The 22,642-nt window shown below is 39.7% G+C and overlaps 1 protein-coding gene across 1 annotated transcript; it reads right to left on the bottom strand.

The window, feature by feature from the left end:
* Window positions 1–4,406: 4,406 nt before the first annotated feature.
* Window positions 4,407–20,997, bottom strand: lrrc40 (leucine rich repeat containing 40). The gene is made up of 15 exons (XM_053321751.1): window positions 20,794–20,997; window positions 19,703–19,884; window positions 19,454–19,527; window positions 17,602–17,731; window positions 17,384–17,507; window positions 16,944–17,083; window positions 15,536–15,708; window positions 14,945–15,035; window positions 14,184–14,229; window positions 13,073–13,175; window positions 11,741–11,848; window positions 11,511–11,621; window positions 8,937–9,014; window positions 5,247–5,432; window positions 4,407–4,723 (listed from the first exon to the last, which is right to left on the bottom strand). Exons 1-15 carry the CDS (start codon window positions 20,936–20,938, stop codon window positions 4,618–4,620), a joined length of 1,797 nt encoding a protein of 598 aa, XP_053177726.1. The 5' UTR covers window positions 20,939–20,997; the 3' UTR covers window positions 4,407–4,617.
* Between the last annotated feature and the right edge of the window lie 1,645 nt (window positions 20,998–22,642).

Raw genomic sequence — 22,642 nt, 5'->3', positions numbered from 1 at the left:
AATCTCACCACAATGCAGCGAGAAAGACAAGCTGGTGGCTTGTCTCTCCCGAAAGTTAAAATTTATAAGTGGGCCTCTACACTTCGACCTTTATTAACTTGGTTCCAACCTAATGCTCAGGTATCATGGCGTGCCCTAGAGGAGCAGATACTAGCCCCATATTCATCTGCTAGCTTTTTGCATTCTAACATCTCAGTCCACCAATGTCGTTTAAGATTTGGTTCTATGATTTCATATTTGTTACTTGTATGGAGGAGGGTGGAGAAGTTAGTTGGTTGCTCTTCTGGATGGGGCTCACATTCTCCAATATTTAACAACGATAGATTGTTGATCGGAGGTCAACACATTAGTTTTCCTGACTGGGAAAGAAAAAACATTTGTACACTTAAGGATATCTTTGGGGAAAAAGGGTTACTTACTTTTCAGGACATTTGTATTAAATATGGTATAACGCGTACCTCCTTTTTCTTTTATTTGCAACTGAGGTCTACCTTAAAAAACAATGGTATTTCATTACAGAGCCCTCTTGTAACACACCCAATCCGCAAATTGTTTGACTCTGCTAGAAGCACAAGTGGTTTTGTTTCAAGACTTTATTGGTTTGTATTGCAACACTCTTACAGACCTCTGGCATTAGATAAAACATGGAGGAAAGATATCCCAAATTTGAAAGCTACATTTGATTGGGATAGAGTATGGGTTGATGTAAGTTTAGCATCTCCTAGGAAGCTTCAGTTATAAATGATCCTACATGTACGTTATGTTCTTCCAAAGTGATTGGCAGTTATTTTCACATGTTCTGGGAGTGTACACCAGTGGCAGAATTTTGGAAAATGATTGCCTTGAATCTATCCCAGTTGTTCAAGATCAGGCTGCCTTGTTTACCTGCCACACTAATTTTAAATGACTTGTCAGGGCTGGGTTTGACACTGGACGAGAGGAGAGCTTTGCTGGCAGGAATCACAGCTGCAAAAAAACTAGTTGTCACACGCTAGAAACCTCACTCACTTTCCTTCCGAGCATGGATTTTAACATACCTGGACATTGTCTATTTAGAGTTGTCAACAGCTCGAGTACACGGAGCCAAAGAATCTGCAATAGAGGCTTGGAACTCGCTCCTAACTGTCCTCCATGCACTTCAACTGTATTGTGTGATTAAGGCTTTTGGAATCTGGATCCAGGGGGTGGGTGGTTTGTGTTTGGGGTAGTCATTTTATTTATGTATTTTGTTATTTTTTCTTTGACCTTATTACATGCACATATAATTTATTATTATTATTTAACCTATTGTATATTTATTTTATTTTATTTTTATTATTATTTAATTATTCCTATATATACATTTATTATTTTAGTTTTATTGTTTACTATGTATCTATATACGTTTATTGGTATGGGTATATATGAATACATGGCTTATGATTTATTGTTGTAATATTGACTTGTACCTTTCTAAGTTTTTCAGTAAAAAATAAAATAAAAAGTTGATCACAAAAAAACTGTTTAGTTCAGGTTCCACAGTTTGACAAAAACAGATATGATGGGTAAGGAGAGTCTACAGCAGTATTACTGTAAGGTCAACAGAGTTTTTCAGGTCAGATAATACATGCCCACCTGGTTTATCCTGTGTCAGTCTAATGGTGTGTGTGTATTAAGGTGATGAAGAGGAGGATGAAGTAGATGACCTTGATGGGCCAACAGGGAAGTGAGAAGCTGAGGATGATGATGATGATGAATAGGTGAGGAAGAGCTGAAAATACACAAGATTTCAGTTATAAGAAGAGCAGATACCACAGAGGAACACTTATTAGCAGCTGAAAGTGACAGTGGATCCTTTACGCTATACAAACCTCAGTGTAACTGGAGCTCCCCCTGCAGGTCTGTGGAGAATATGATCACCATATATATATATTTCACCGCTGCAGATGCAAATAAGAAGCGTCATGGGAGAAAATTGCTGCCCGAGTCAATGCTTAAGTTTTAATGCACCACTCCACTGACTAACATACCTCACTTAAAATTGTAGAATTCAGGTGAAAAAGTGGTGTAACGCATTTGGAAGCAGGTAAAAATGAAATAAAAAAACATAATTCAGAAAAGTAAGGCACATTTTGCTGGGCTATAATTGTACTTCGCTTTGATTTTATTCATAGTTGACGTAGGCTATTAAACAAAGTAAATATTCATTCAGTGGCTATTTCAACATGTAGTAATTTAAACCCCCAACAGAAAACTGTTTAACACATATGTCCTCTCATCTAATTTATCAGGCAATTTATCATTGGCAATAATTTCTGGAAGACAAATAATTTGTAATCATTTGCGTATCTCATGTGTCATGAAGGCTGGAAGTTACAGGAGAAAAGACAGATTTTCAGAACAGATGCTCCAGGTCTAAAGGCAAACAACCATTTTGGTGAAATTAAAAAAAAAACATTTTTTGAAAGAAAGCACAAGGGTTATTTCCAACTGCTGCCAGTGTGCAGGTCTCAGCACACATTATGGTTAAAATGACAATGAAGTATTTCGGGATTTTTTAACCTAGGGTTTATAATTCTGTAATTAATCCATCGCCATACAAACTTGATGTCTTTTTCTCAAAAAGCTCTCATAGGATCAGACAGAATGACTAAAAGATGCAATTACAGAACAGGAAGTCAGGCCTGCAAAAAGAACAGAAATCACCAGAACTGCATGGTTTATCCAGTGAAATATTATAAGAAATATATTAACTACTGGCACCCATATTTACTGATGGCATAGGACAGAGGCATTCACATTAGAAAAACTGCCAGACACATTTAATGAGGCACTAATTTGATTGATTCCTATAAAGAATATGGACCCCACTGATCTGAGCAGCTTCAGATTGATAGGAATAGTAAAATACTTGCTACACATTTGGAGAGGATGTTACTACATCTAATACACATAGACCAGGTAGGCATTGTTAAAGGATGATCATCATGTGACAATGTCAGACACTTATTGCATCGCATCTGGTCTAGTTGTGATAGGATACACCCACAGCTGCCTTCTCCCAAAATGCGTAGAAAGTGTTTGATAGAGTGGAATGGTGTTTCCTTATACAATGCTGAAAATATTTGGCCTTAGTGATAGATTCCTAAAATGGGTGAAGGTGCTCTACTTGGCTCCAAAAGCATTTGTTTTAACTTATGGTCTGATGGCCTCCCTTCTTTGGCCTTACAAGGGGCTCAAAACAGGTGCTCTGCTGTTCACCATATTCCTACAATCAGCTGCAGCACTGAAGCAGAGACAGGTATTAGAGGTGGAGAGTGGGGGCAGCAAACACATTATTTTTATACACAGACAATATTTTGCTGCTGATACCAGACCTTGTTAATTCTATACCTCTAGTTTTAAATAAGATTGAGGCATTTGCAAAGCTCTCTGGGTACAAAATAAATCAGAGGTGATGCCTGTATCTAAAACATGCTTTTCATCAGCAGTTTCTTTCCGATTCAAGTGGATTCCTGTGGCGAATCCCAAGTACATGAAGTACTTGGGTTTAGGATTAAGTGCAGATGTGGAGGAGATCGAATTGAACATGGCACCAATACTTCAAAAGATAAAGAGTCTGAGACTGAGGATGTGAAAGTATTTTTTCAAAGCTCTTAATGATCAGGCTCTATCATATCTTAAAGAGCTCATAGAACCTTATGTACCTACCAGAACACTGTGCTCCCAGCATGCAGGTCTACTTGTGGTTCCTAGTATCTCTAAAAGTAGAATGGGAGGCAGATCATGCTACATTCATGCTAGCAGGCTCCTCTCCTGTGGAACCATCTTCCAGATCAAGTCCGGGGGGCAGATACCCTCTCTACATTTAAGAGTAGGCTTAAAACTTTCCTTTTTTGATAAAGCTTATAGTTAGGACCGACCAGGCTTGTCCTGGACCAGCTCTTAGTTTATGCTGCTATAGGCTTAGACTGCCGGGGGACTCCCATGAGGTCCTCTCTCCTCCTCCCTCTCTCTATCCATCCATCTATATCCATTAGCATTCATGTACCACTAATACATTCAATAACCTAAACTTCTTCCCCGGAGTTGTCTGTGCTTTCTCCTCTCAACCCCAACCGGTCGAGGCAGATGTTCTCCCACTCTGAGCCTGGTTCTGAGGTTTCTTCCTGTTAAAAGGGAGTTTTTTCTTGGCACTGTTGCCAAGTACTGCTCATGTGGGAATTTTGGGTCTCTTTAAAATTAAACCTGCTCTGTGTGTAAAGTGCCTTGAGATGACTTTTGTTGTAATTTGGCACTATATACATAAAGATTGATTGATTGATTCATCTTGTTACAGAGCTTGTACTGAACAATGGAATGTTGATATTACAATGTTAAAAAAATTCACACCACAGTTCTTAGCAACAACTTTATTAAGTGCCAAAGTGGCTTTGACATTGGTTCTTTTCTGTCACACATGTAGCTTGAACAGGATTGTCCAGCAACATTTATCTCATTCAGAAATTCCAAATATCCATCAAACACAAATCACATCACTGCAATGCAGGCTGATGCATTTAAGTGTCAAAATTAGTAAAAAAAAAAATTAGGATTTGCACACTGAAAAAATACTTGTGATGATTATGGTAGCAGAGCTCATGTAGGTATGCGGCCACGGAGGTACTCCAACACTGCATCCGTTCCTTTGGCCACAATGGCTGCTCTGGGTGTGCGGAAAGGATTCCCCTCCAGACTGAGACACCTGAGGACAACACAGACTTCAACTCAGAGTGTGTTTAAGAGCCACAGTAGTGATATAGTTTCCTGCATGCCTCGTAACCTGATTCCATTTAAACGAGGATGTCATACCCATCTCTCTCCCCTTCTTTACTGTCTGCCACACAAATCCAGTTCTCATTACATAAATTATACTCAAATAAATGCCTGTCTTGAAAACTGAACATATTGAGCCATAACACAATGAATTACATTAACAAGGCAGATTGTACTTTGAGTACTTATGCTCTCTCACAGTTCTCTCAAAAGGACTCAAAACTCCTAGAAGCAAATGATGCAGTTTGAAAAGAAGTGGCAGTTACACCTTATAATCATAAAGCGTCACTTCTAGAATGCAGTGGACAATGCATGTGTAAAATACTGAACAGATCTTGTGTCCTTTTCCTCTATCACATAAACACTGACAGAGCAGCAGGTGGTGTGATGCAGTGGAGGAGCTCAGACTCAGCAACACGTTGGCAGAAGGAGGTGAACAGTGTGTTCCTTACCTGAGGCTGGTACACAGGCCCAGTTCAGGGGGAATGTTCAGCAGGTCATTGTTTGACAGGTCCAGTGTTGACAGATGAACCAACTTCATTAGATGACTAGGGTCCAACCCGCCCACTTGGTTGTTACCAAGCAACACTGTCTCCAAGGAAACTATCTGATAGAGGACTTCAGGGAAGGACTTGAACCTGTGATGAGTACAAAGATTCTGACTCAAAGACCTACTTTACTATAAGTGCTTTCCATTCAAGTAATGCTGCAGTCCTACATCTGCCACAATAATCCTACATCTATTGAGGTCCACCATCAATGAGAGACAAGGCTCCTGGTCCCTGTTTAAAGCGAGGAATGACAAGTATATGCTATGCAGAGGTTTACACTGGGTGGCTTTTGTTTTGTATTCTACATACAGTATCAGTCAAATCTTTGGACACAGTTTCAAATTTCAAGTGAATGGGAATGTGTGTATATGTAAACACCAATGAGCCTGATGAGCTATCATGAAATATATGACAAAACTAAAAAACAAATAATGAAACCTGCAGGAACTTGAGACACTAGTGCTTTTGTTTGAAAACTCCTGCACTGCGACATTGTGTTTTATGTGTTGTGTGTGGATTTCCCTCTAATGTAGCTGCTGTGAGCTCTGTGTGTGTAAAGTGCTGCAGGTGAGTTTCTCTGATTGAATGATGATGTACAGTAGGGCAAAAAAGTATTTAGTCAGCCACCAATTGTGCAAGTTCTCCCACTTAAAAAGATGAGAGGCCTGTAATTTTCATCATAGGTATACCTCAACTATGAGGGACAAAATGAGAAAAAAAAAAAAAAAAAATCCAGAAAAATCACATGTTCTGATTTTTAAAGAATTTATTTGCAAATTCTGGTGGAAAATAAGTATTTGGTCAATGAAAGTTCATCTCAATACTTTGTCATATACCCTTTGTTGACAATGACAGAGGTCAAACGTTTTCTGTAAGTCTTCATAAGGTTTTCACACACTGTTGCTGGTATTTTGGCCCATTCCTCCATGCAGATCTCCTCTAGAGCAGTGATGTTTTGGGCCTGTTGCTTGGCAACACGGACTTTCAACTCCCTCCAAAGATTTTCTATGGGGTTGAGCTCTGGAGACTGGCTAGGCCACTCCAGGACCTTGAAATGCTTCTTACGAAGCCACTCCTTCATTGCCCGGGCGGTGTGTTTGGGATCATGGTCATGCTGAAAGACCCAGCCACGTTTCATCTTCAATGCCCTTGCTGATGGAAGGAGGTTTTCACTCAAAATCTCACGATACATGGCCCCATTCATTCTTTTCTTTACATGGATCAGTCATCCTGAGGCCTGTACTACGAAGCTGGATTTTCTCTCATCGAGATAACTTCAGGGTTAACCCTGGGTTTTCCGTCCTACGACGCTGGTTCACTTCTTACCGGGGTAAATCACCATGGTAACTTATGCTGAACGGCTAACCTGCTCCGGAGCAGGTTATATTCTGGATAAGATCAACGAGTATAAAAGCACCACCTCCTGACCAATCAGTTCTCTTAGAAAATTGCCTGCCCATTCTTAAAAGATCCTGTTAACATTGGTGCGCGGATCGTGAGAGGAGCGCTTAGGAGAGAATGAGCTTTTAGGGATAGATGCAATTTTTTAATTGGCCAAAATATATATTTAAAAAATAATCCTTGATGCACATGAGGGCTATTAGTCTGTAATACTAGTCTGGTTTGATATCATTCACTCAAATGGTTGAAGCACAAAATAGGTTTGTATTTTGAATGTAACTTAATGTCTCTTATGAAAGGAAGGGCACTGAGGAAGCGTTCTGCCCGAAACGTCTGTGCTGTAATAAAGTGACATTGTGTGATCAGAGTGCTGTCCGTTTATATTGTCTGATAAATTAATATTGTATGATCTCATGAATTTACACATTAACAGAGTCAGCTATTTTCTGCCAGCATTCCTTCCTGGCTTTTGCTGCAGATGCTGTTTGAATTCTTCATATTTTTAAGAATAAAAAATTATATTTTTTAAGAATAATTGTCTGCTCCGCCATAGTAAAGTAGGCTGCTCTGCAGGGTTTCTCCATGTTTGTGATTGGTCAGACGCTGCAAACACCTCCCCTTTATGTGAGCGCGCAGTGATCCAGATTGGAAAACCCTGGGTTCAATTACCGAGTTGATAACCAGCTTCGTAGTACCGCTTATCATGATTGCGAATGTCAACCCAGGTAACGGAGCGATATCCAGGGTATGTTAATCCAGCTTTGTAGTACAGGCCTCTGGTCCCTTTGCAGAAAAACAGCCCCCAAGCATGATGTTTCCACCCCCATGCTTCACAGTAGGTATGGTGTTCTTTGGATGTAACTCAGCATTCTTTCTCCTCCAAACACGACAAGTTGAGTTTTTACCAAAAAGTTCTATTTTGGTTTCATCTGACCATATGACATTCTCCCAATCCTCTTCTGGATCATCCAAATGCTCTCTAGCAAACTTCAGATGGGCCTGGACATGTACTGGCTTAAGCAGGGGGACACGTCTGCCACTGCAGGATTTGAGTACCTGGCGGCGTAGTGTGTTACTGATGGTAGCCTTTGTTACTTTGGTCCCAGCTCTCTGCAGGTCATTCACTATGTCCCCCTGTGTGGTTCTGGGATTTTTGCTGACCGTTCTTGTGATCATTTTGACCCCACGGGTGAGATCTTGCGTGGAGCCCCAGATCGAGGGAGATTATCAGTGGTCTTGTATGTCTTCCATTTTCTAATAATTGCTCCCACAGTTGATTTCTTCATACCAAGCTGCTTACCTATCGCAGATTCAGGCTTCCCAGCCTGGTGCAGGTCTACAATTTTGTTTCTGGTGTCCTTTGACAGCTCTTTGGTCTTAGCCATAGTGGAGTTTGGAGTGTGACTGTTTGAGGTTGTGGACAGGTGTCTTTTATACTGATAATGAGTTCAAACAGGTGCCATTAATACAGGTAACGAGTGGAGGACAGAGGAGCCTCTTAAAGAAGAAGTTACAGGTCTGTTAGTGCCAGAAATCTTGCTTGTTTGTAGGTGACCAAATGCTTATTTTACCGAGGAATTTACCAATTAATTCATTAAAAATCCTACAATGTGATTTCCTGGATTCTTTCCCCCCATTCTGTCTCTCATAGTTGAAGTGTACCTATGATGAAAATTACAGGCCTCTCTCATCTTTTTAAGTGGGAGAACTTGCACAATTGGTGGCTGACTAAATACTTTTTTGCCCCACTGTACATGAGTGTGTAGGTGAATCCTCTCTCCACTATGCTATGGCAGCACAGGTTTGTCAGGGTGGGAAGCAGATGTAGTTTTCTGTTTTAATCACCTGTTTTTAGAGCTTAGGTAAGAAATGTAGGTTTTTGTTTCATTTTTGTTTTGAAGAGGTAAGCACAAGATGAATTCATTACATTCTTAAGCAAACCATAAAGCCAAATGTCCCATTAACTGTGAGAAGTAAACATCTGGAAGGCTGTCATCTCTTGTTGCTGCTGGTTCTTTGCAGCTTGGTAGTGTGCCAGGGTTTCCTCTGAGCTGAGGTGTAACATATCAGATAACATGAAACTGCAGTAGCTAAGGTGTGTGTTTGGTGGTTGTGCAAACTTCAGTTCCATTAAAACAAATTCCAGCTGATTTCATTTGGAGTTGAAGTGGTCTTGAAAGAGTGAGTTACCTGTTACAACTGAGGATAACGGAGCGTAGTTTAGTCAAGTTCTCCATTTCAGAGGGTAAATCACTCAGCTGGTTATTCCTGGAAGAAAAAATCATTAACTCCTTTACTAATGATTATATATTGAAATCCTTTTCCTATCCTGTTCCTAAGCCAAACATAAGTCTCCAATATGTAAATGTTTCGTAATGGGTCTATTATATTTGGCACCCGGTGCATGAACAGGAACAGTGGCACTGCTGGAGAAGTGCCAGATTTGACATCTCATTTTGTTGTGGAATGTATGACTGTGAGTTAATTAAAGATCATTGTGAGACTCTCACTTTCACTAATTTCATCAAATCTGTACATCTCCTTTGATCCCTTTAAAATACATAGTGTGTTTTAGAGATCAAGTCAGTGTCCAAGCTGAAGCATGTCAAAACATAAGGTTGGTGTGCTCCTTTAATCCATATTTATTGTTCAGTATTCAGATTGTAAGCAACAGACTGATAGTCTGATCATTAGTGTTTTCTTTTTCCTCCTATGCACTGTATCATAAGCAAAAAGGTGAAATAACACATTCTCGCAGATTGATCTGACTCACTTATTTGTGGTATTAAGTTTTAAGTTGTGCAAAAGAAATGATGATTATATAACTTTTAGGGCCCTATTTTAACGATCTATGGCGCATGGCGTGAAGCGCGTGGCGCAAGTGCCTTTGGGCCGTGTCCAAATCCACTTTTGCTATTTTAACGGTGGAAAAATGGTCACTGCGCCAGGCGCATGGTCTAAAAGGGTTGGACTTAAGTCCCCTCATTAATCATAGGCATGTAGTATAGGCGCGTAACACGTGGTAACCCGATCAGTGTCTTCTCCCATTCCCTTTAATATCAAGGAGCACTGTCACATTGGCGGATTACTATTATAACGGCGCATTTATCCAGCAATGTGTTTCAATAATATAACATGAGTTACTTTTGCTGAAAGGAAAGTTGGCTGATGAGCTGCTAACCTCACATTTAATTCATATAAAGGAAGAATATGGAGATATGATGATTGTAGGGGTGTGTGTGGTTATACTGCAGCAGTCTGGTGTCATCAGCTGATTTAATAAACAGTGAGTAGCTGTGCATAATGGCACTGTGCCCTGTGCAGCATCTCAGAGGCTACAGACTTTCATAGGTTGTTAGGATTGTCCGCAGTGGCACTCTCCATCTTTTACAATTAATTAAATCTGATAAATATTATGACTAACTAATATGACATGTATTTTAATATGTTGATGTACATCATAATACCAATTCACATTGTGGTCCTTTTATTTGTAATGTTTTGCATGTTTGTGTGCTGCTGCGCGTCCATGTGGTAACAAGCACAGTGTCTGCGCCTATATAGAAGTTGGTAACTTTGAGGAGAGAGAGGACTTAGCATCAAATTTGAAGAAGTACAACTGTCAGATCCCTCCCCCTCCCTTTCTGCTGCACTCCTGCCCCGCCTCCAAAGTCCTTCCCCCAGAGGAGGCTGACGTGCACGCGAACGGTAATACATGAACTACACTCCACACAGCTAGATATAAAACGCTTTACAGTGACTTTCACATGGCTTTACCTTACCTAGAAACTCGGAGATATGAGCTTGACCGAGCTGGGGAGGAAAGGGAGGGGCTGTGTGCAGTGTGCATGAGCAGTGATTGACAGCTGTCCGACACTACATCAGACACAATCCTGGCTCTGATTGGGGTTTTTTTTCGGCCACGGTGGATTCTGGCAATTTGCAGTAGGAGCCTGTTTTTTTTTTTTTTTTTACAGATTACTAGTTTCATGTAATGCTGTCTTTACATAGTGACAGTCTTAGCAAATATGACAAAAAGTTACTTTTATAAGACTTACCAACTGCAGCTTTAAATAACAGTAACATATGCGCCAGTGACTTTAGACCTGGTTTTTTTGGTCAGTAGCGCAATCGCTTTCCTCTGCCTTAAAATAGCAACGTGCCACCAATGAGCCTGACCACACCTCATTTTGAGACCAACACACCCATAGGCGCACAGACTGGTGCAAGTGTATTTGCTATTTAGATAACGCGGGCGCAGGGAGAGTAAATGACAACTGCTAACAAAGACACATGCGCCACGCCCACCATCCGCTGTGCACTGACCGCAAGATAGGGCCCATAATGTCTGGCAGCATTCAGTTCAATTCAACATCATTCAACTTTCATTAATTAAACCCCAAAAAAGGTTTTGGGTATTTTAATATGACATGTAAACTCCTGCAAAACTCCTGTGCTAAAAAAAATATTGTATCACTATCTAACAGCAACAGTGAGTTGTCATGTCAGCTGATTTTTTTAATTGATGAAATGTTATTAAAAAAGAACAATAATTCATCTTGTGGCACCCTTTGGCTCGTCTTCCTGGCTTTGGGAACACAGTAGTATTAGCTTTTCCAATGTCAAATATTTTCTGACATTTATTATTATTTATTAATTGATAAAAGAATTATTACTTGCAGCCTTATATATGAATACTGTATAAGTAGAACTTTGCACAATGCCAACATTACTGAGTGTTGATCTGTGTGTGTGTGTGTGTACCTGAGGTCTATATGTGTCAGCTGCAGTAACTTGCAGATGTCGGGAGGACAGCAGGTCAGTTTGTTGAAGCCCAGCTGGATATCTGATAGTGAAGACTGGAAGTCCATCAGTCTGCACACACAGTTCACACATCTACAGTTAGTCTGGAATTCATCTCTGTTTAAACAGCCTTTTGTTGCAATATGATCATTGATCTGGGTCCCACCCTGATGATGTATGTGTGCATGTACCTGGCTGGTATGAAGGTCAGCTGGTTCTTGCTGAAGTTAACAGTGGTAACAGCTTGATCTGCTGCAGCATCAAACAGCTCATCTGGAATATGATCTGCCTTCTTCTCACTGAACACAAACACACACACAGTTAGCTCAACGCTAGTGACTCTAACTTGTAACACATCAGATAACTGTGAAGTGGCTGTAGTTCTGAAACCAGTGAAAAGTAATATCCAACCATGCAGCGCCATACAGCTTTAAGCTGAAAGTTGCTAATAATCCTTCATTATACAGGTTTACTGCGTGCACACAATAACAGAAAGTACAGTTAAAAGTTGAATCAGGAACTCAGTCTAGATGCTGGATTTTAGATGCACATACTGATGTCTAATAACAATCTATAGGCCAATATTGACTCATTTTTCCATAAACACATAACATAAAATATTTTTGACATGGATAACTTGAATTTGGTTATCAAAGAATTTAGGTATGTAGTAAGTTGGACAGTTTACAGTTAAAAAATAAACTATGTTGGGGTTGAGCATAGCTCAGCGGGTAGAGCACCCGCCCCATATGTTGAGGCTATAGTCCTCGTTGCAGGTGACCCCGGTTCGAATCCCGAGCCGAGCGGTTATATCCTGCGTCATTCCCCTCTCTCTGCCTCTTGTTTCCTGTCTATCTCCACTGTCCTGTACATTAAAGGCAAAAAAGCCCGAAAAAATATACTTATATATAATAAACTATGTAAAGGTTAATGTGAGTTAGTCACAAATGACAGTTTGAATAATAATCTTGACAAATACTTTTGTTTTCTCTTCCTGATAAATTTGTCTAACTGTTTTCTTCCAACTAATCAGATCTGGTTATAACTAATTACCCTCTCAACTCACTATAAAACACTAAACTAGCTCAGGCAACCCATAAAAAATCCATGACCCTCAACAAGACTGAAAATGGATGGATATCAGCCAGAAGCATACTACATCCAAGCTGTGATTTTCACCAAGGGATCTTTTCATCCTTCTCATCTTGACACATATAACTAATACATAGAAATGGAATACTAGCCCTGCTAGTAGACTCATCTACAATCTGAGAGCAACAATCATTTATGAAATTTGATGCTGTGAAACAAGCCCTTAATGTGAAGTCCTTCAACCTGAAGAATGTCTTGATGCAGCCTTAAAACTGAAATTCACTGTCCTGCACTGATTAAAGGCAGTAACCTGGATCATGTTGAACATGTTGAATGTAGTTTGGTCCAGAGGGTATATCATAGATTTACATTGATTCTTCTTGGCTTCTCATTTGTGTAGGGGAATACAGATACCAGTATGTATCACTAACCTATAATCCAATAACTTGAGAGTCTTAATGTGATGTACATTGATCCTGGCCTGGCTGGGTAACGTCATGGCTGTAGGTCCTTCATCTGCTCTGTCAGGCTCCTCTGCAACACACACACACACACACACAAAACTAGACTATCACATTTTGTGGGCGTGACACTAAATCCTACATACTGCACCTTTAAGGTGGGTTAAAGTAACAGCTTGCAGTGTTCAGTCTCCTAGGAAGAAGCAACAAAGCAGCACGATTGGAATACATCATACATTTTATCTGGAAGCTAACAGACTGATACACACGAGTGACACAAAAAAACTTAAAGACTTTATAATTCATATTGGACCTAATCAATTAACTTGTGATAGTCATTTCAAGGTGTTTGTGACACATGATTTTTGTATTATGTATAAGAAAGGGTCTTGTTCAGCCTGTGGGCTTCATGTGACCCTGTAATTCTGACCGAAGCCACTGCATCAAAATCACTTCACATCGCAGCACTACACCTGATGGCTTATGATGATGTCATACACCCCAAGTAAGTGGACATTGAACTAATATTGATCACAAGGTGAAGATATGCTCAGATAATATTCAGATAATCAAGATGACTTTAGAAATGCCTGTTTCTGTTGTTGTTGCTGTCACCAGTGATTTTGGCATTAATGTACAAAGAGTGATATTGTAGTTACTCTGTCAAAGAGGTGAACACTGTCCAAGGAAGTTTGGATGAACATGGGGACAAGAAATCATTCTTATGTTTCTGACCTTGAAACAGAGTCAGAGTCTAGGAAAGTAGTCCCTGTGTAGTATTGGACACTTGTCTTTAATGCTGCTCACACATCTATAAACACAGCAATGTGGCAAAGATACAATTAGTGAAGTATGGTTTAACCAGGAAATGAATCAATGTGTGCTCATGAGTTGTTTTTTCATAATAAATGATTTGATGATAGAATGAATGATTAGTGGGGGGATTATTGGCAAATCTGCTGTCATCACAAACCTAAAAGACATTCTGCATGCACCAATCATAGGCTTTTGATGGAACTGTGTCAGTCCCTCTGGGTTCAGGGATCAACAATTCCCAGTCAGCACAAAAAGTGAACTGTACCTTTAATTCTTCCTTTTAAATATTTCAGAAGCTCATTGGTTCCTTTCTGTGATGAGGACAGAAAAGGAGGGTTAGAATATTAATAGGAATGTATCTTCTAGTGAGAACTACATGAACATTACCAACTGATTTATGGCTTTTACACACATGAAATTCCATAAATGTATCATCTTTAAAACCATCTACTACATCTGTAGGATATTGTTTTCATCCACTCAAATGGACTGCATGCACAATATTTGTTGTGATGTGAGTTATATGGAGACGTGTCCTAGAAGAGCAGCCCTGGGGATAAGTTTGTCCAATTTTGTTGATTTGGGCTGGAATATATTTTAAATGGAAGTTAGTGTTAAACAGTAAACTGTCACAGTAACAGTCACTTTCTCACATTATATATGTATATTTCTCCAATGCTCTTCTCATATTATACAATCTATTATTTGTACATTTTATTATTATTTGTTTAGACTTGTTTTTTTTGGTCAGTAGCGCAATCGCTTTCCTCTGCCTTAAAATAGCAACGCTCCACCAATGAGCCTGACTACACCTCATTGCTATTTAGACAACGCGGGCGCAGGAAGAGAAAATGACAACTGCGTCGGGGGAAACTACCAAAGACACATGCGCCACGCCCACCATCAGCTGTGCACCAACTGCAAGATGGGATCCAAATAGTTTGGTTTGTGCAATTTCAGTGTTTGCTGTGTTACCACTGCAATATAGCACTCCCTTCACTGTGCTTATGTCCTCAGTACACCTACAGTGAGCAGGTCTCTCCTGATTCCTCGCAGAGGGTTTCCCTCCAACAGCAGCATCTTCAGATTTGGCAGCAGGCTGAGAGATGCTGGAAGACTGACAGAGAAACATTCTTATTTACATGGAAATATCTGAAACTCAGGTGATAACAGTGTCCTAACAGTATCTTCTCGTAAATATTACCTTAAGTGTGCCTTTACTTTTTATTTATTTGTTCATTGTTTTTCTTTCTTTCTGTCTGTCTGAATTATTATGTTATCTTTATACTTTTTTAAAATGTATTTTCTACTTATGAATTGGAATGACTGTTTCCTTGTATATTCTTTGTTTATACTACTTGCCTTGGAAGACTCAACAGTGTTTTACATCAAACAGTGTGCATCACACTGAAATCATGAAGGACAATTTCAATATGTAGGAGGCTGACTCTAGAATCCATCTGGTAGAATCCATTTGAGCAGATCAAAGTGTGAACTGGTGCAAGGACCAGTGCTCTCATACTACAATCATGTGTTGAGTTTGGTTCACAGGCACAAACAGTTATTTACTATGGGTGGGTGTAATGTCATGGTACTGTGGAGATGGTGGTGACCTACGTGGTAATGTCATTGTTGGTGAGATCAAGCCGTGTGAGCATGCTCAGTAAGGTGATCTGATCAGGGAGGGCTTTGATCTTGTTGTCTCTGAGTTCTAGAATAGAGATGAATGTCAGGCTAGCCAGCTGATCCGCCTCCAACTGCTCAATGTGGTTGTTTCCAACATACAACTCCTAAACACACACACACACACACACACACACACACACAGACAGACAGACAGACAGACAGACAGACAGACACACACACACATTAGAAAAGGCTCTCCATCACATTGCACCCTTTAAGGTTTATTATATTTCTAGAGCCCATAATATATGATCAACATTTAAGGCTGTAGATACAGATATAGAGGTTGTAGTTACTGACCTAAAATAAGGAGGCAAATGTTCCTTTGGCCATTGGTCATGTTGATGACCAATAATCATTACAACCTTATAAAAATACAAGGTACAAAATATTAACGTAAATGGGGTACTTGACATTGTAATTTCAATGAAAACACAAGAAAATGATTTCAATATTAAATTAAGGCAATGTACCTTTAAATATCAAACAGAAATATAAAGTATTTAATGCTGTTACCAATAATGCTCTGGCTCCTGCTCCACCTGCCCTTATGCAACAAAGGGCCTGACTTAATTCTATACTTCTTATATTGTGTCATTTTTTAGTTTGCTGACAGCACAGATCAGATGGCTGCTGTGCTTGTTACATGAATGACATATTAAGGCTGCTCAATTAATCGAAATTTGATCGTGATTACGATTTAGGGGCCAAACGATCTCATAACTAATAAAATCGGGGGAAAGTATTTTTAATAATAATGAGATAGCGCTCAATAACAAAGGTTTTATTTTGAAAAGCTTAGACCGGAAGCCACTGGAAGCCTCCGCAGCTCCATTAGTTTGACAGAAAACACTGTGCTGAAACACACAGTGAAATGTTGTAACTGTAAATAAAAGTGCAGAGTTTTCAGCCTGCGTCAGATGATGCTGAGTTTACTGACTTATTATTAAAAGCAGGATGTGATGTGTGAACTATCGTCATGGTAACTCGCTCAGCTCTAATATCTCTGCTCATTTTCTGCTGTGTGTTGTGTTAAGCAGCAGATAAAAGGCTGCTGTTGGGAGAGAACAGTAATTAAGCTGAATGGACAAGAAATGTCCAATAAATGCAGCATGTTTCTAAAGTTGAAAAAAAAATCGTTTTAATAATCGTGATTTCAATTTTGACCCAAATAATCGTGATTATGATTTTTTCCATAATCGAGCAGCCCTATGATATATATTATATGACTCCAGCAACAGACAGGGTCAGAAAGGATTTGGTGGTGAATCAACCCTCATTTGCTCATCATGAGCTAAAATCACTTCACATCTGGGGACACTCATGTTGCAATGGTTACCTTTAGCGCAGGTGCAAGGAGCTGTGGGAGGAGGCGGAGCTTGTTGTGTCTGAGGTACAGCTGCTCCAGAGCAAGCATTTCTGATAGGCCGGCAGGAATGTCAGTCAGCTGGTTATTGCTGCAGTCCAACAGCTTAACATCTGTCAAACAAAGTCAGAACTCTGATTTGGTTTTATTTTACATTAATGTTAAAACTAATGTGCTTATCGGCTCTTCAAAACAACTTCAAAGTACTTCAGGGGCTCAGTATGCTTCAAACAAAAAGCTTGCTGGACTGTCAAATAACATGGAATAACAGGCCTATGTTTAATGTAATACTGCTTCAAAACCAGCCTGGTTCTTTATACTCTTGAGGTAAATAAAGGCTGTTATTTGATTATTTATGGTACATCATGTGGTGAAGAGGCAGTGAAGTGGACATAGAGTATAGCTGGTCATACTTGTGAGTTGGGTCAGGGCATCAGGCAGACAGCTCAGCTTATTGTGACACAGGTGTAGTTTCTGCAGACAGGTGAGCCGGCCCAGACTGGAAGGCAGACCTGTCAGCTGGTTGTTGGACAGTTCCTTCAACCAATCACAACAGACAGGACAATGACATAAGCCATCACACAACACAGACGAAAGAGCCTGATAGGTGTGTAATACATGTGTCACTTACCAGCTCAGTCAGGTTCTCAAGCTGGCCCAGGTCTTCTGGAAGGCTCTCCAGCAGGTTCTGCTGGACTGTGAGGCTACGGAGGTTCTTTAGAGTACACAGCTCCACTGGCAGTGATCTCAGCTTGTTATGACTGCTCACAAAGGATACAATAAATATACAAATATAAATGAGATTTAACTTGATTTTTTAAATCATACACATTTTCTCTCACAGTCCCACAAAGGGCTTCTTTATAGAAATCTAAGATTATTTCTCAGAATCTGTGTGGTGACAAAAATCACTGACCAGAGCTACTACAAGAGTTGTTCCTTTTAATTTTTACTTATGTTTCAAAAACATATAAAAGTTATAAAAGTCAGTGCAACTTTGTATTGAGAGAAACACGTCATGATAATATGGATGGAGTCTCTAACACTATCAGCTAAGACAATGCAGGTGCTCTACACCCATAGAGAGTCAGCTGACTCAAGGGGTGGCATATTTTCAATGATTTATTCTGAAAGAATAAATGAAAAACACAACATTGAGATGGCTGGTCCTGGTGCCAACTGCCACCTGAACGATCTAAAACAATAATAATACAACAGTGCTCAGAGTTCACACCTTCACCTTTTATGACTGATAGAGGCTAATCAGACAGTTTGTTTATTGTTATAGATTTCCCGGTGGTGCCCCATATTAATCATTAGAAGTAATTATTCTTTAATTTCTTGTTAATAATTAAAAATGATTTAGGATGAATTTTAGTCATTAATAATAACCTAACACATTCCTTTCTACTCTCACATGTATGGTTGCCTTGTAGCAAGGCTATCACCTACATTACTGGAGCTACTTCTTACATTTTGGTGTTCAGTAGTTAGGCCATGAGTTCTAACAAATAGTGCTCCCATGATGAGACTAGATCCACTCCCCGAAACAATAGCTTCCCATTATTACTAGGTCCCAACAAGATTTTACATTAGGCAGGATAAGACTAGAACAACTGTCAGATTAACACTCAAAACTTCAGGAGAAAGAAAAAAAACCCTGAGGTAGACTGCTCCAGATGATTGGACCATAATTAACAAAGACTGCCTGTAGCGACTATCAAAAATCAAGAAAAACTTAACCATTTACTACTGAAAGGGTTAGTGTAGGGGAATCTGTCCGACACGGAGTCCAAGCAAGACGCATGAGTCTGTAGCTTTGTTCAGGGTGTTTATTTGACCCATTGACCCAATGATTGATAGATGTTATAAACACAATAAGAATGTAGTGATAACAGTCACTCCTCACCCACTCTGTTACAAACTAACTGACAATGACAAACAGATGTAGAAGATGATACTTATACTACTGTACTGCCCCGATGACACACACACACACACACACACACACACACACACACACACACACACACGAGGATCTAAGGGACCTAGCAGCCACATATGTCTTAACTATGTCAAATAAATAAGACAGGGCAAAACCATTCAGTGATTTAAAAACCAATGAAAGACTTTAAAATTAATTCTGTGACTGACCTATGTTAAGGGTTAATTGGGGTGGTGTGGGCTCTCTGTCTTATTTTTCATCAGAACACATGCTGTAACTGACCAATAGCTTTTTTAGACACACCAGACAGAGAAGCCATTGTATTATTTTCTAATCATTTATATGTTCATTTAAATTTTTGCTCTTTTTTTTGTCTTTCTCCAACTTTTACCATAGCTCTGTAGTTTGCTGTTTTATTCCATATCTGTGAAGCAACATTTATACTCAGGTACAAAATGTTTCATTCCTCATTAAACAGTCTTTCAACTCGTTTCCATTGTTGTTCCAGATTTAAGGACTGAAGAGAGTGTGTGTTTACCTAAGCTGCAATTGCTGGAGCGCCTGCAGTTCTCCCAAAGCACCAGGTAAACTGCTCAGCTGGTTGTCATGGAGCTGCCAGAGCAAAATCAAACATTTTAGTTTAACAGCTAGAATTTAAATATTTCATCACTTTTCTTAGATTAAAAGAAGAGCAATTTTTTCTGCTGACATATTCATACCACATGTAGGATTCATATATTAATTGTTGGATCAATTACCAGGCTCCTTACTTGTTAGTGTTACTTACATCAAGTGTAGTGAGTCCAGCCAGAAGTCTGATGTCATCAGAGAGTTGTGTCAGCTGATTGGATGAAAGCAGCAGTTTGGTGAGGTCAGTTTGTTCCCACCAACGATCTGAAGCTCCAAAGGACACATTCTGGTGGGCTTCCTCTGGTGTGTCGATATTTAGATGATACACATTCTGAGGGACTGAGACACACATTAGTACGATTATTACACATTCTCACTGTTTTTTATGTCAAAGGAAAATTATTTACAACTTCAGGGCTTCACTGATGGGTGTCATGTGTTTGTGTTAAATGCTGCCAAGTGTGCTGAGGTCTCCACCACAGTGTCACTATTACTATTACGCTACTTCATAATCTGTTCATTATTTATCACTGCTGCCACTTCTTAATGAAGAGGTTTTCAGTTTTCATCCTGGGTCATGTTTTTTTTTTTTAAATCACAGTATTAATTAGATGTATGATGTATAGTACTGTTGTATTATTTGCATTGTACAGCAGCAGTATTGGTGTCCAAGGCACATTTCCCTCTGGGAAAACAAAGTCTTGTCTTAATTTAAATCTTAAAACTACTGGCATCGATGTCAGATTGATACAACAACCAGTCACTATTCTAGTTTCATGATCGGCAGGATGAAGTCAACATTCATATAAGCAGCAGATCTAAATGTCATTAAACCTTCGGGGATGTATTTTTGTCTATCTTCTTTCCCAAAAAGGAAAAAAGCTTTAGTTCCTACAGTCGTGATTCACACAAGAGGTGGTGTGACATCAGTGAGGGCTGCTCCTGCTAATACTAACGTGGAAACTATTTATTATTCTATCACGTAGGCCTACATACAATTTGCTGCGCAGCCCATTAACTGAAGTCAAGTACAACTTCAATCCAGCCAAACAACACGTGTTGAAATATACTGACCATGAAAGATAAGCGTGATCATCACGGGTCTACAGGTCATTTATGATTAGTGTGGCTGAAAAAAACCGGAGCGAATCTGATCATGGCAATACTTTAAAAGCACGTACATCACATGCTTTGTAAACAGGACTTCTACATACACCCCCTGTATAAGTGAACATGACATAACGTTACCTTCTATCAACCCTCGGCCGGACAGGTTGAGCTGGCCACTTTTGCGGGCCGCCTTCAGCAGAGCGGAAGGAACGGTCGGTTCGGTCTTTCCCGCCCTGAAGCCCGCCAGAGAGTCCACCTCATCAGCTCTTTTAAAACGGGACATTGTCAGTATATCTACTGAAATGACTCCTTCTGGCTCTGCACTGTGATCATTTACTTCCCACACCCAAACTGTCCGATTTCCGCAAGTCAGCAGCAACAATCCTTCATAATAAAAGCCTCATCTCCAAAACAGACGAAAGACAGGCATAAATTACATGTCAAAAATAACCCATGTAGGCGTGACCACGTAGTTTATCGTCAAACCACGTAAATTTTCGCGATTTAAGAAAAAACCCTTGAAATCAATCATTAATTTCACCCACATTAATGGTGACAATTATTTTAAGCATGGGCCTCATTGTGTCAAAAAAGCACACTGTGGCAGGATGGATTAAGAATGACGTTAAACGGACTGCCCCCTTGTGCAATGTAATTTAGTCAAGAAGCAAATAACTGCATCCGCCTATTATTAAATCTGTAGCCGAAACCACTCACCAAACAACTGAAACACAAGGTTAATCAATGTATCTGAACACCAAAAGGGTTCATTTCTCAGAGTCAGTCTTTGCAAAGCATTTATCTATCATCGGATAGACTCCAAGACATGTTTGTAAAGATGATACAGCACCACAAGTTTATCCAGACCTTTCCTTCTGTTTTACAATCTCAGTCCGCACAATCTACTAGACACAAATGACATAGGCAATTACACATTTTCTCTTACACAATAAATAAATACAGCTCACATAAATGCTAGGCTATATGACAGAGATTTCACAAGCATGATACAACTGTGAGTGCTGAATGGAGTAGGCTACTCCAAATGCTGCACAGAGAGTTGTTGTTTTGGTTGCGAAGAACCTGAGTATATCCATTTTCACTCCTGTCAGGTTTTGGCAGCTGACAGACTCAATGTATTTGAATTTGAGCGATGAGCAATGTGCGTGCAGCGTGTGAGGGGGAGACGGGAGATGCTCACACAGCAGCAAGAAGAAGTGAAGAAGAAACTGTACTCTTACTCCGCTACATTAGGCTACAATGAGCTCGTTACTTTTCTTTTTACCTCTTTGGTATTCTACGCGTCATTATTTTTATCTCTCCCCCGCACGCCTGATTTTAATGTTTTATTTTGACAGAGAGAGAGACTTCCGCTAAAGGCTCTACCACGTGACTGTGTTTCACCAATCATACGTAGCCATGCAGTCTCGTCATATGACCATACTCAATCTCAGCGGCGGGACGAGTTACCTTTACAATTTGCAGTCATAGCAACAAAAAAGAGAAACGGATGAAAAATGTCGGAATCAACGGTCAGCAATGCAGACACAGGCGAGGAGGAACAGCTGGCCTCATACTGAAAGCATGTTTACCTTACAAAAAGTGCAAAACAGAAGCTATTTATGCAGTGTTTTGTCACAAACACACAGACTCAAACACAACCACAACCACACACACACACACGCGCGCGCGCACAGTTTATGAGCCTGCAGAGCCTGGTGAAAAAAGTACAGAGGTTTGGAAATTTGTGTTACTTGTGCTCATTTTTTATTATTTTATTGTTTATTTTTTTTACTGAAGTAGTTGAATTTACCTGGATTATTTTAAGATATTTTGTAATTAATTTAATTTAATGTATTATTTTATTGATTGGATGAACTCTAATTTGCCTGAAGGTGATTATTTTGTATTTTTGTCCGTCTGATTGAATGCTTGTGTTAACAAATAAATCAGACGTTACTCAACAGTTACTCAGTACTTGAGTAGT

Source organism: Scomber japonicus, chromosome 7 (genome assembly GCF_027409825.1).
Source record: "Scomber japonicus isolate fScoJap1 chromosome 7, fScoJap1.pri, whole genome shotgun sequence".
Lineage (NCBI taxonomy): Eukaryota > Metazoa > Chordata > Actinopteri > Scombriformes > Scombridae > Scomber > Scomber japonicus.
The sequence above is the reverse complement of the archived record's forward strand: the minus strand, read 5'-3'. Positions and strand labels throughout refer to the sequence as shown.

Excerpts from the sequence above, each read along its gene's own strand:
- lrrc40 (XM_053321751.1), bottom strand. The coding sequence starts at position 20,938 with ATGTCCCGTTTTAAAAGAGCTGATGAGGTGGACTCTCTGGCGGGCTTC. Across the intron at positions 19,885-20,793 it reads CGGCCGAGGGTTGATAGAAG|TCCCTCAGAATGTGTATCAT; the intron begins GTAACGTTATGT and ends TGTGTGTCTCAG. Across the intron at positions 17,732-19,453 it reads CTCCAGCAATTGCAGCTTAG|TCATAACAAGCTGAGATCAC; the intron begins GTAAACACACAC and ends CTTTGTGAGCAG.